Source organism: Gavia stellata, chromosome 11 (assembly GCF_030936135.1).
Source record: "Gavia stellata isolate bGavSte3 chromosome 11, bGavSte3.hap2, whole genome shotgun sequence".
Classification (NCBI taxonomy): Eukaryota; Metazoa; Chordata; class Aves; order Gaviiformes; family Gaviidae; genus Gavia; species Gavia stellata.
Genome location: NC_082604.1, coordinates 6,011,646 through 6,025,589, shown reverse-complemented (window position 1 = coordinate 6,025,589; position 13,944 = coordinate 6,011,646). Strand labels below are relative to the sequence as shown.

Below are 13,944 nucleotides of genomic sequence, written 5' to 3'. Positions count from 1 at the left end.
GCAGCGGCAGCGCCTGAGCCCCGGGGTTCCCCCGCCTGCCGCCCGCTGCGCGCCGTCCCGCCGGGGCTGCCCGGGGAGAGGGGCCGCGCCCCGGACCCCGCGCCGCCCGGCACGGCACCGCGCCGCCCCGGGGACCCCGGCCGCCTCCCCGCCGCGGGACCTTGGCTTTGCCCTTCGCACGGCAGGTGGCGGGGCCAGCGGAGAAGGATGCGTTTCTTCCCGTGGGGATTTTGGCTGCTGTGTGTCGCCTCCGCCCCGGCTCGCGGTGACAGCGGCAGCAAGGCGAGGAGCTGCGCCGAGGTCCGGCAGCTGTATGGGGCCAAGGGCTTCAGCCTCAGCGGCGTGCCCCAGGCCGAGATCTCCGGTGAGTCCCGCGGAGCGCGGCAGGGCGGTGGGGAGGCGGCCGAAAGTGCGGTGCCCCCGGGCCGGAGCAGCCCCCGGGGCCGCGGCGGCCTGGGGGTTCCCCGGGCTCGGCTCGGGGGTGCCGCGGGGCGGGGGGTGCGCCCGCGCCCCGCCGCTGGAGTTCGTCTCGGGTCGCGGGGTGGGGGGGCGAGAAGTGGGAGCCGAGAGGTTTCCCCGAGGGCCGGGCACCCCCTCCGCCCCGGCAGCGCCCTCGTAGCCACCGCCCGGGCTGGAAGGGTCTCTCTCCAGCGGCGGCGACGCGAGGGAAGCGGTGAGAGAGGGGGGTGATCGCCCCGAGTGTGCGGTGGTGGCTTGCTTGCTTTCTTTTTTTTTCATTGTCTCGTTTCTTCTGTTTTGAGTACAGTTGAAACGGTTTCAGGGTTTTGGTTCAGAAATCGGGATAATCAGACTGTAATGGGTTTCGGCGTCGGAGCTGGAAAATGCCACAAGGTTACGAGAGAGAAGAATTGATTTCTCTTAATCTTTGTTCGGATGGGAAACAAACCTGTAACTGGCATTTGTCACTTGTTAAAAATGAAGCAGGAGTAAAATGACACTGTGACAAGCTTGTAAAGCGTAGAGGAAACCTGAGCAACCTACATCAGAGTGTGTCCTCCTGCCTTCATTCTGGTTTTGGACAAATCTTGGTTGATTTCCTCCTCTTTGCAGAAACCCACTGAAATACCAAAGAATATTCAGGGTCTGGTTTATGTTGGGTAGTTTGTTTTTTTCTTTTTTCCTGAAAGCGTGGGGGAAATATGCTGAGGTGTTGTATTTTTCTTTTAGTTCTCACCTAAGTTTTGATACACCAACTTGTGACCCATATCCGAGAGCTTTCTCCTCACTTGTGGGAGCTTCCTCCCTCAGACAAAGCATAAAACATGCAGGCGTACGTGCCAAAGCCAACCTACAGGGACATCCCAGTAAAATTGCAGTCTGTAGTTCACATCTAAGCTACAGAATGCCTTATGTTGAATATTTCATTGTGTAGTTTTCCAGGGAAACCAATTCATTATCTGACCCATGAATGGAAAAGGCTGAACCATATACACGTCTCATAAATGTGAACAAATTAATACTTTCTTTGTCAAGTTGCAACCAAGAGTAAATTCCCAAAATAAAATGAGCAGTCCTTGAAGTTAAACAGTGGGGAGCTTCAAAATCATTTGAACATCACTATTAATAGAATAGTAATTCAGTTGAGCAAGAAAGTGGCTTTTTATAAATTTGCATCTAATTATTACAAATGTGAATACATTAGCAGTCATGTTTCAAGTGGAAAGTTCTTGGAAGACTAAATGTTTACAAATACTCATGGAGATGGGTACAGCATTGCACGCGGGGATAGTACTACAGGGGCAGTCGTTCAGGAGCGCGTCAACTGCGGTTACGAGTATCACGTATCGCAGGTGAGCAGCGAGTAAAACATCTTGTGCCTACAAATTATTGAGGTTCAGAAAGTGACAGAGAACACAAAGATTTCTAGGAACAAGGAGTTTTGTTTCCTACTGTTTGTTGCTACGAGCGTGTACACTGGCAGTCTTAAGCAACAGTAGTTAAAATTATAGTATCAAACTGGGCATCTTTGGCTGTTACTGTAAACAGGGAAACTCTGTAGATAAATGCTATAAAAACCTGAGGAATACCACATGGAAAGTAATATGAAGAAGCGCTTGGGGGAAGAAGGTTCCACACATAAACCTGCTGCTTATATTATTAGCCCACTAGTTAAAACAGCTAACGGACTTAATGATTTTCATGGGTAATTATCATGCGTACCTTCTGACTGATATATATTCAGGAATGCCCTTTTCTATTGCTGTAGTACTCACCCAGTGCATTTAAAACATTGACGTATGTTAGCGCTAACCTCAGAAATGTTCCTAATAAAGTGTAGCGTTGTGTATCGTGTATGCTTTTTAGCAGTTGTGCAGGTTAGTGCAGAAGTTGACGCCAGTTTTCTTGTCTCCAAAAAGAAGAGTCTCGAGACCTTCCTGCAGTATCCCCACATGTAGTAAGTACAAGATCGTGTAGTTTATAATTCCACATTTGGTCGAAATACTCAGTTATCACTTAAGGCTGGTTTCAACAGCGTTAGTTCAGCTTGCTGACCATGGGGGTTGTGATTGGTATGGAGCCTTGTCAGGTTACACCTGTAAGTGCATACACATCAACGAACAACAACTTCGGGCTAAATTAAGAAATGCTGAGCAAGACGATTCAGTGGTGGCTCCAGCTGGACCTGTGCTGAGATTTCCTGATAGTGGCCTTTTGCATGTTGACCAGGAGGGGTTCAAGAGCTACCCCAAGAACCACATTTTTGTCTTTATTTCCGAGCCTTTCAGAAGCAAAAGCCCTTCGCTTTCTTCCTCTCCAAGGGGATCTTGCTGTTCCTTCTCTTTCCATTGCTTGCCCCAAAGCAAAGGGGAAAACTCATTTCTTAGCCCCCCGGCCTTGTCCCCGAAGCGGTGCTGCCATGCTAGGCTGACCGTGCTCCCGTCTGCTTTGAACTGGCTCCAGGCGCTGCTTGGTGCGTGTTGCCGTCACACCAGCCCAGCACCTGGAGCCAAACCACACGCTGCTTGCGCCCCCAGAACTTGACTTCAAAAGGAGTTTACTGAGCTCCCATGATACAGGCTCTGACTCAGGCTGAGATGGCTGTGTTTATGTTGGTTTTAGAACACTTATTGCACGCTTTGCACCTTCTAATCTGTATTCTTTGTTATGATTTAAGAGGATTATGAGTAATATGAAGTCTCCACAGCTCACCAGAAGGTAGTCCCTGCTTATGACTGTACAGATCAGTTAGAGAAGCAGTCGCAGAGTTATTAGCTGGCTAGTAGATAAGCATCTGATTCAGGGATAGACTCTTGGCGTACCAGATTTCTCATGAACCACCTAGACAGGGGTTCCTGTTCTTTTGCTAATGTTGTACAATGTCTTTAACATGTCTAAGCACTTTAAATGTGTCAGGTGCTGTTATTAAGTGTGTTTAGGGAATACGCAAGGTGTTATATCTCACCACTTTGAAGTCAATGGCAAAACTCCCAAACATGAAAGAAGTGTCTGCTTGTATTAGTAATCCTGACAGACAGACGTGCACCTGGAGTCTCAGGTGAAGATCTGCCTCGAAGAAAGTTTCTGATGCTGGGGGAAATGCTCCCTACCCCTTGGGTTTGGGAAAGTTATGACACTTGCTTCCATAATACCTACTAACTTGAGCAACGTTTTCCTGTGTGGTGGAGAGTGTTCCCGCTCACTGGCTGGATGACCTGCACCCCCTTTCTGTGATTGCTACAGAATATGGGAAAACAGTTTGAGACCTTCCAGTTCTTCTGTTTCCTCTCGAGTCTTCTGGAGGTAGCAAGCCTCAGTTCCTACTGTCTCCCATTCTTGCTACCCAGACACCGTCACCCCATCGTGGGTCCCCTAGTCTGGTGACTGAGGGAGAGCGGTGCCCAGCTCTAGGTGTACTTAGTGCCTGTGCTGAGGGCCGCTCTTCTTGGGCTCACAGCTTGGTTTGTGACAGAGGAGAACGAAGCCTACAGCAGAAAATACCGCGCTTTGGGGGGGATACCCAGCTTTCTCTGCTGACTTGATAGAGTGGCTTAGGTTTACTGATGTTGGATGGGTGACTGCTCCCCAGTGTCTCGAGCAGAGATAGTTCTTGCGCATGAAGAGATAGTTGTCTTCACGAGAAGACTTGAGAGTTGTGATCTGACGTGGATGTGCTTGGCCCTTGCTCACTGTTTGGGTTAGGCTTTTGCTTTGGTTTGTTTATTCCTGAGATTAATCCTTCCTAGATTTGGCTCCCTGCTAGGTTGAGCTTGTTGACACAGGCGATGGGTGTAACACAGCAAAAGAAGAGGAGGGCACAGAATAAAGCCAGCTGGACTTCGCCAGGTCGTATTGCTGCCCATCCAGTCACGTATCTCACGCGTATGCTTCCCTGGTTCCTTAGCTGAAAGGAATCAGAATAATTTTTTTAATCTTTTGGTCCTTTTAGGCTGCATAATTTGGTTTTGTAAGGAAACCATTGTCAAGTGTGTGTTAGAGCCACTTGGAGGAGCGTTAACTAAGTAGAGAACAGGTCTGGCTACAGGATGGGACTTGACGAGGCTCTCGCAGTATGAATTGGGTAATGAAACCCAATATTGGAGGGCATTTTAACTTCTGGCAGTTGCACTACAAAAGCCATAAATGCAAAGATGGGCGAACCTGCATCTGTGGTATGAAAAATAAGATCTGTGGCTCCTCCACTCCAAAGGAAAGATCTTTACCCCTTAATTGAAAGGGGATACTCTATTGCTCCAGCATTTCTCGAGGTTGTTGTTATATTTGTAGTTACTCAAGACAGACGCGATTTCTCAAGGTTAGCTGCTATATGGTGAACGCCCGAATGCAACATCAACCTGTTTGCGCTAAGGAATTTGTTAGGGGCAAATCAGAACGGCCTTTGTAGCCTCCTTGGTTTGGAGTGCTCTTTCTGATGAGGCAAAACACGGGGAGTTGTGCCTTTTCCTCCGTCTGGCGAGTATATCGGTGCGAATGTTAGAGGAGGCCACGCCTGGACTGGGTCTCTCCATTTCTGTTTAACTTAAAATATACATAGAAATTTACATATTTTACACTGGGTGGTCGTCCCGTCAGTTTGGGGCGGCGGAGCGTGTCCCTACAGAACAAGGGGGAAATTGGGTTTCTGGAGAAAATGGGCGCCCCCTAGCGGTTGGTTACGGGACCGACGCGGAGCCTCCTCACAGACCCGGCGCTGACTTAAGCTCTGGCTGAAATCTGGAAAGCTTTATACTTAGATATTCTTTAGAGTTTTGTGGTGTTGACATTATTTCTAAGAGAACCTGCCTTTCTGTCACTGTGATATGGATGACTAAGCTCTCACCACATAATTATCCTTATCAGCTGTGTCTGACAAAACTATTTCAACAGCTTCTTTTGTTGGTGAAGCAAAAGCCTGATATTTTCTTTTAAAAAAAATTTGCAGGCACGTATAGCTGGAGACACCCACCACCACCACTATGTGAAACTGTAGAGCTCACCTAACCTCATCTCTCCTTTTTCTGTTCTTGCCCTGTAAGTGCCCTGCTTTGTTTAAGAACACGTGTCAGTCAATCTCTGGATATGCCGGATGGGGTTGATAGGAGATGTGTGGCTTTTGGCAGGGATTGTGAAACAGCTGGTTTAATATTCTATCGCTTGCCGTACAATTGTCTCACACTGAGGGGACCAGATAGATGTATTCCTCTGTGTAATTTTAATTATTAAGTGTGCTTTGACTTAACCAAAGGTGGGGAGGGAGCTGCTAACTTGATCATCAGAAATGTGTATTGAGAGCCAGAGGTTTTACTTTCCTCGCAGGTGACAACAATAATAAGTGTAAGCAGAAGCCATGGAGCACCTGCCCATCAGCAGCAGCTGGGCACAGGCTCTGGGCCCTACCCGCCGCTGCCCATCGCACTAGGGCGGGTGGGTTAAGCAGCATCTATTTTTATTGCAGCATCAAATTGCATTAGGCACAGTATGGTGAGTGAAGGCAGGATAAAAGGACGGCCCCAGCCTCAGAGAGCTGTTGGTCTGAGCAATAACCCTGACCCTGCTGTGGTCTCAGCACTGTGTGGCTGGGGCCAGCGCTGCAGTTTTGGTCTCCTGGCAGCAGCTCCAGTGTTCCTGTTGCTTGTTTTGCAGGACTGTGGAAGTGAGGAGCAGGGTGGGTGGGAGGGTGACTGGCAGGTGTCACTGGCGTAGGGAGAACTTTTGTATCTGCTTTCAGCACTCAGCTGGAAATACTAGCTGGGAATTTCAGGGGAAAACCAGGGAAATAGACATCCCAATCCTGTGGAAATCTGCAGGCTTCCTTGGGCGAAACAGCTTTAATTTCTGTTTGCTGCCCTGGCCCCTGCTGAACGCAACATATTTCTGCATATTGGGTTTCTTTCTTTGTCCCATGAGGTGCTTTTGTGTACATCTAGCAGGCGGGTATCCTTACGGAGGGGATAGTGTCAAGGCAGCATGCTGCTCTGGTGTACAGTTAGCTCTGCCGGCTCTAACTTCTGTAACGGGCTGTATGTTACCTCCAAATGCAATGGCTTGCTTTCCCGCAAGCAGAAAATCAGCAAGCAGCTTCCAAGATGGTATGTGCACATGTTGCTCCCGCTCGGAGAAGCAGTAACAAAAGCCCCCGCAGAGAGTTGTCTTCAGCGAGGCGTCCTGTCCTGCAAGGGCCGGGTGTCTCCTGCCGGAAGCGCAGCCAGCTCCCCGCGCTCCGTGTGCTGCACAGCTGCTGCCTGTGACGGCAGGGCTGGGCTCGAACTGCCTTTGATACAGGCAAAAGTCCTCTCGTGTCCCCTTGAATGTTCTGCACTGCAGCAGGCATGTAGCAAATGTGTAGAGTCACCTTTTTGGCTTTTCCCGTGGAAGAGCATCTCCTTAGTCAAGTGTTAATTCAGAAAGGAGTTGGCCATGCTACTTCTGGTTGCGTGACAGTAAGGCTGAGGAGGGCACTTGACACTGACTTCCATCTGCCCCTTCTGAACTTTCTGCATAGATTGAGTCTTTCTGAAAATCCTAAGCAAGTCCGCCTGTCCAAGTCCGCCTAAGCTTCCGCCTGTCCAAGTTAGGTCAGAGTTGGGCCATCTTTTTCAATCCTTCTCCAAATACTTACTACCAGGCACAGCCGTGAGAAGGAAGGAAAGGTTCAGTAGGCAGCTTGGTGGGGCAGGCACACCACCTGCTTGGGTGGTGGCCTGGATCAAGTCCCTAAAGAGTATCTTCATTTTCAAATCTCCCTGGAAGAAGTCACATCCTTGCTTTCCTGTCTGTGGAACGAGGATTGGCAGTGCCTCCCTGACAGCTGTGAGGATAACTCTGCCCCATTGTGATGGGGAGAGACCTAGGGAAGGGAGACCCTAAAGCTTGCAGGAACCCTTGTAGCAGTTGCTTGAAGATTATTCCATCATGTTTTGTAGTTGGTGCAAAGTAGGACATTTCCCCTCAAAGTTACAAGAAATAAATAAAAGTCAAAACTCTATGAAAGCAGAAAATTTCCTTTTTTCCCCTCTTACTCGTGAAGAACAGACTGCCCTCTCCTGTGATATCCATATACCCTGACACTTTGTTGCTCAAAATATGTTATAGCCGTGACAGGTGAAACCTGTCTTTAAGTAACATTCGATTCCCAGGGAATCGGGTTACCTCTGTTGCCAGATTGTTCTGCAAAAAATAATGAAGCTTTAGACTGTAGACACTTACAATGCTTGTCTATACATGACGGAGCTGTGAGCTGGGTCAGTCACTTCTGCCCAGTAATGTGTTCCCGTTTTACTTGGAATTCTTCAGATATGGAAAACTTTTTCTTATGATTTGAATAAGCAGAGTGTGCTATGACAGTTATTCACAACGCTCTCAGTCTGAGTTTTAGAAAATACATTAATCACAATTGTGTTGGCTGTACAGAGATTATAAAACTAATTTAATTTTTTGTGCCTTGTCATATACACTGCAGCATGAATCAAAAGTACAGAATTACCCAGCTGTTATAGTCCTGTGCTAGCAACATGAGTAAAATAATTTTTTAAATTGCCATGCATTCTTCTGAAGTATTGAACAAAAAAACGACAACAAGAAAGTTTTACTGTGGTTTCAGGGAGCAACACCATAGTACGTATGCAGACAGTCAATCTTTTATGTGACTAAAATGCAAATACTCTATGACAAATAGTTTTGGCTTGCAAAAAATTGGTATTTTATAGGATTGTAAAACTATACTGTATAATTTAGTGGGAGTGTTTCCACTAGTTTTACCCAAGTCTCTTGCCTTTTAGCTGGAGCAGACAGGCATATTTCTAAAATATGAGTATTTTAGAATTTCTTGTCATTGTAAATTCTGTTCATAAATAAAAATATAATAAAAGCACTGTCAGAAATCAAGATTCATTTTATATTTTTAAATACAGATAAAAAGAGGCTACTTCAGTCTCTTCTGCTCTCAGTCCGTGTTGTTGCAATAAAGTTTGTAGTGATTTGATTGTATAATTGATCCTGAAGTGAGGGCCAAGCATAGTCTAAAGTGAATCTTGTATGAGTGGCAAAGCACGGGGCTGCTGTATTAGCATCTCTGGTCTATTCCTGCTGTCTCCCAAGATAAGCTGAATAGGGGAAATCAGGTGCTGTAATGACCACGCGGGTCTCGCAGGAGGGAGGTCTGGGTCCTAATCCCTATCTGGATGCAGATTTTCACCATGAAGCTGGAAAAGCCACTTCGCTTTACTCTTTCCAGCAGTTTCCTCTCCCGTAAACACTAAATTGGAATGAGAGAGTTTGAATAACTCATGGGAAGTTTGGTTTATTAAACTCTAGTCCCTAGATGTAAGAGTGCCTTAAGAGAGCACTGGTCTTCCCCCCGATGCAGTTGCTCGCTGTGCACAGCTGCATGAGTTTAAAACAGTTGTATAACCAGTTTAGATTTTACAACATCTGCTTGGCTTTGTGACAGAATACCAAACAAGCCCTGCAAAAAAACCCCTCTCACTCCCCTTTCATTTGTGGGAGGTCTCATAGAGGCTTCCACGTTGAGGAGGCTGGTATTTTCATTAGCGAGGCTCTCTAAGGCCAACCCATAGCTAGAGACTCATCTGCTGTGAATTTGAGGAAGGGCTGCACAATAGTGGGAACCCGTGGGTAGAAGTCCCACTGACTCAGCCGCAGGCTCCCCGGGGCCTCTGCCCCATCCTGTCTGATGGCGGTAGGATGTAGCAATGTCCCTACTGCTTGTGCTTTTGGGGGGGTTGGTGCAGAGGAGAGATTGGGAAGTGCCTGGGGAGGTCAGAGAGGTGTTCCAGTTTGCCTTTTGCCTTCCGTCTACCACTGGCGTGTTCCCTAAATGAATTTAAGCCCAGATAAGCAAAAAGTGATATGATGTTATATAAATAATACGCATGAATCTCTCTAACACATGAGGTTGTGGAGTCTCTGCACTGAGTGCAAGAGTAGGAAAACCCCCTTGTTCCTCAGTGCTGCCCTGTTCCTCAGCACTGTCCTCGGGTCAGTGATCAGGTACTGCTTTATGTCTTCCCAGGTGAGCCTGTGCGTTTGTCCTCTTTCTAGGCTTTGCATTAAGTTGATTTAGAACAGTGACTGTTGGACTCGCTGTGTCTCAGGAAGCTGTATTTGATTTTATTTGATCAGTTAATAGTAAACAATAACTTAATTATCTCTGCTGCACATTGACGTTAGGGGCAGAAAAAGTTTGGATGTGGAAAGTGTGGCTTAAATTATTCTGTGTCCTAGAGTTTATATGGGGTGATGGTATGTGATGCCGCTTATTAGACACATTAATGCAAGGTGGTCAAAATGATGTTGGACATGGAGGGTTGGTATTAGGTGTGGGAGAGCAAATCAGAGTGCTATAAACTGCTCTTTAGATAGGTTTACCTGACAAGTGTTTTACTTGACTAGTTTCAGAGTATGAGAAGCGAGCCAAATCATTCTAGAAAAGGACTTGTTTAGGTAACTGATGTCTAACCCCAGGCATGTGGTGCACTGGTGGCCTACTCCTTGCTTGTCTATGAAGTTTCACAGCCACTCCTCACGACGTTGACTATCGCTCTCTACAGCTACCTGAAAGGAGGTTGTAGCAAGGTAGATGTCGGTCGGTCTCCTTTCCCAAGTAACGAGTGATAGGACGAGAGGAAACGGCCTCAAATTGCGCCAGGGGAGGTTTAGACTGGATATTAGGAAAAATTTCTTCACTGAAAGGGTTATCAAACATTGGAACAGGCTGCCCAGGTTGGGTCACCATCCCTGGAGGTTTTTAAAAGACGTGTAGATGCGGCGCTTAGGGATGCAGTTTAGTGGGACTTGGCGGTGTTAGGTTAATGGTTGGACTTGATCTTAAAGGTCTTTTCCAACCTAAATGATTCTATGACTTGTGGCAGGTCTGTTCTGTGCCCAAAACACAAACTCTTGCAGGTGCATGGGGGATATATGCTGGGCTTGTGAGGGACGAGAGCATTGCCTGGCCATGTGCACTGTGTTCACAAACACACGCACACCTGTCATGCAACTGGGTAAGTCATCTATCGGGAATGACGCGATACCTATACTTTGATGTAGCATGCACCTTTGCTCTCACAGTGCGTAAGGAATCATTGGTACGGCTTTAAGTGTATCCATAAATGGAGAAATGACTCATCCCAGCCAAAGCCAGGGCTCTGTTCCTTTACTTTCAGGTGACATTAGTATCCACGACAGTTTTGTGTTTGAAAGGGATGGAGCATACAGCTATATCTTCTTGAAAAGCTGACTGCTGCTGTTGTATGAAATAACACCGTAAGAGATGTTCTGGTTTATTGCCAAGAAACTGGAAGCAACTCATGGGTTTTATATATTTTTACATATATATATATGTGTGTGTGTGTGTGTGTGCCCGCATGTGGGGTGGTAACTCTGGAAGGGGAATTTTGCCAAGCAGCTCTTGAGCCCATGCCCTGGGAGATGTAGACCGGACCGTTCTTGGCTTTGGCTGGAGGAGGGGATGTGACCTGTTTGGGGCCTGCTTCTTCCTGGTGCTGCTGGTTCAGTCCCAGCTGTGGAGGGGCTGCTCCCACGGCAGCTCGCTTCTGCCCCTGTCCCTGTGGGATGAGATTTCCCTGCCTGAGCTGAGATGTGCAGCAACCTCCCAAGGCGAAGGTGAGCAGTTACAGAGCCACGCTTGTTTCTGACACATAACTGGTTTGTCCCATCCTGGACAGCAGCATGGAGGACGGTTTGTTTTGCCGTATCCACATGTACTGTGCTGTTCAGTTGTGGGATGACTTAAAGCCCCAAATGTCTCCATGCCATGCAGATGCCTTTTGTATCAGGATGGCTGCCTGTTGCTGAGGGGACTGATTTTGCTGCTCTGTAGGACAGTACATTCAGGGGAAGCCTAAAACAAATGTTGATAGCACTTTTGCAGAGCTAATTAAAATGAAATTTTCATTGGTAAATCTTCACAGGTGCCAGCAAATATAAATAAGCAAAGCTTAAGCTGTGAGTTTGCTCTTGTTAAAATAAACAGAGAGCAAATACCTTCTGACACAGGGCACTTTTCAACTGTAAACCAGACAAGAAAGCCACCGTGTTTAAATGCAGTATCATTTCTCCCACTATCCTGGATCAGCTGTCTGGGGGCTTGAGTTTTGTCTTAATAAGTGACACTGCTGCTACTGTTTGTGTTGCACTGAAGCAATCTCCTGTCACAGTCATAAATTAAAGATTTTTCATTGTTACCAATACACCCTGTGACAGGGTTTAGGACTTAAATTTCTAAATATATCTGCTGATATATGTGTATTCAGCAACGTGGTGTCTTGTGTTATTCTGCTATCACTGATATATTTTGAGCATGTTACATCACTCAGGCTGATCTGGCTATCCTTTTTGTCAGCTAGAGAAAAAGACATCTGAAATGCCCCTTTCCAGTATTCTTTACGGGAGCAGCGGTTGCTCTCGGAGCTCGGGGTGCCTGCATGGCCTGAGACCCCTGCAACAGCAAACTCCCAGAAATGGTGTGCAAAACCAATGTTCCTGTGTTGTTTTGTAAGCTGAGGGATGCAGGGTTGGTGTAGTTAAAATGCATAAATTAACTGTTTGCATGCTTTATTTTTTTAAAAAAAGTGTGGTGTGCCTTATACTATACCGTTCTGTTCAGTGCTTGTGAGACTCCACCCGGAGCATGATGTCCCATTTCGGGCTATCCTGTAAAGGAAAGGTACGGCTATACTGGAGCGATTCTGACACAGGCCACCAAGATGGTTAGGGTGCTCGTGTATGTGATGTACAAGGGGAAGCTGTGAAATCTGGGTTTGTTCAGCACTGAGAAGTAAAGTCTAGAAGAAAGAAGGCTAGGGGAGATCCTGTTGCTGTCTGCAACTACTTAATGGGTGGGAATAGAGAAAAAGGACGTAGACTTGGGTATTCAGGGGCAGGATGGGAGGTGGTGGACACAAGTTGGAACTGCAGAAATTCTCATTTCATTCATGGAAAGACTTTTTCAACATGAGTGATTGAACACTGGAACAGGAGCCCAGAGAGGTGGTGGGATTTTCATCTCCATCCTTGAAAGATACTCAGAGTTTGAGTGGACAAGGCCCTGGGGCACCTGCGCTGGTTGGTCCTGGTTTGAGTGAGGGGTTGAACTAGATGGCTCCAGAAGAACTTTCGGCTTAAATTATTCTGTGATTCTGTGCAAATGCTGCAGTTGTGCCATACACAGACAGATTGGGTGTATGTGTAGGTAAATCTCTTTCATTGATGAAGGTCTTCAGAGGATGAGGGGTGAAAGGAAATTCTTCCAGTACTGACATGTAACGTTTGTATTTTTGAATTTATTTATTAGTTTATGAAATATGGCATCTATTGAAATCAAAGAGGAGAAGCAATGTTCTCCTACGTGAGTAAAAACCTGTGCTGGTACTCCAGAGATCCGAGTTCAATTTTCTGCTCTGGCACATGTGTCTGTCATGACCTTGGGCAAGTTGCTTAATCTGTCTGTATCACCAATCCCCATCTGTGCATTACTGTCTTTAAATTATAATATCTTGTTTTTGTAATTTGTCTTCAAATTATAAAGTCTTGGAGTACTAAGTCTCACTATTTTTCTATATTTTGCTATACAGTACTTAGCACAATGGGACCATAAATCTTCATCAGTCCCGTGATACGTGAATAATAAACAGTATCGGCATAATCTAGGGCCACATTCTGCCTCTGTTCTCATGATGTATAAAGACAGGGGGGTTTGTTGATTAAAATGTTGTGCTGTTCAACCTAACGAAGATACATGGTTCTTACTGAACAGATTTTTACAAGCCTGTTGTTGGCTCTTTTGGTTTGTTGGGTTTTTATGTAGTTTCATCATTACTCATTGATTGCAGGTATCTAAACAATTTGCTTGGCAGATCAGGGAATAATAAATTCCTTTAATCTGTATCTCTTTCAGTTTAATTATTGTTAACTCATTACTTAGTGTTTAGTTCAATGGATAATGAACTCTGTTCTGTTTACTGTGCGGTGGAAAAGAGTTGGAATACAGAGAGAGAACTGAATTCTTCAGTTCTTTTGAAGATACAAACCAAAATTGCAGAGTCACTGAACATTTAACTCTAGGTTAGATTGAAGGTTACTGGTAGGCATACTGCTATTACCTTTGCAGGCTTGAATGTAGGTTAACATTATTTCAGTTGGTTCCACGCCTGGCATTGGATTCCATTTGTTGCTTTATTTTTAGACGGCTAAGAAACTGGTGACTACTATGTAACAGCTATTGTCGTCTTGATTATAAGACAGTGTCTAATAAAACCATATCTACTACAATCCTAATTATTACAGACAGACTTTACATTTGTGACTGTAATAATACTTACTGTGTTAAACTACTTCCTGCAAAGTTTAACTGTGTTCAGACCTACCCATTTTGGGGAAGGGGCCGGGGAAATACGGCCAGGGCAATAAACACTTCCTTCACTCAGGGGTGCTGTGGTCTCTAGT

At 46.1% G+C, this 13,944-nt stretch overlaps 1 protein-coding gene across 1 annotated transcript in view; it reads left to right on the top strand.

The window, feature by feature from the left end:
* The first annotated feature begins 207 nt into the window (after positions 1 to 207).
* GPC1 (glypican 1) overlaps positions 208 to 13,944 on the top strand; it is a 212,294-nt gene continuing 198,557 nt past the window's right edge. Inside the window, exon 1 of the mRNA XM_059822727.1 lies at positions 208 to 364. Coding sequence (XP_059678710.1) covers positions 208 to 364 — 157 coding nt within the window. The remainder of the gene's footprint in view (positions 365 to 13,944) is intronic.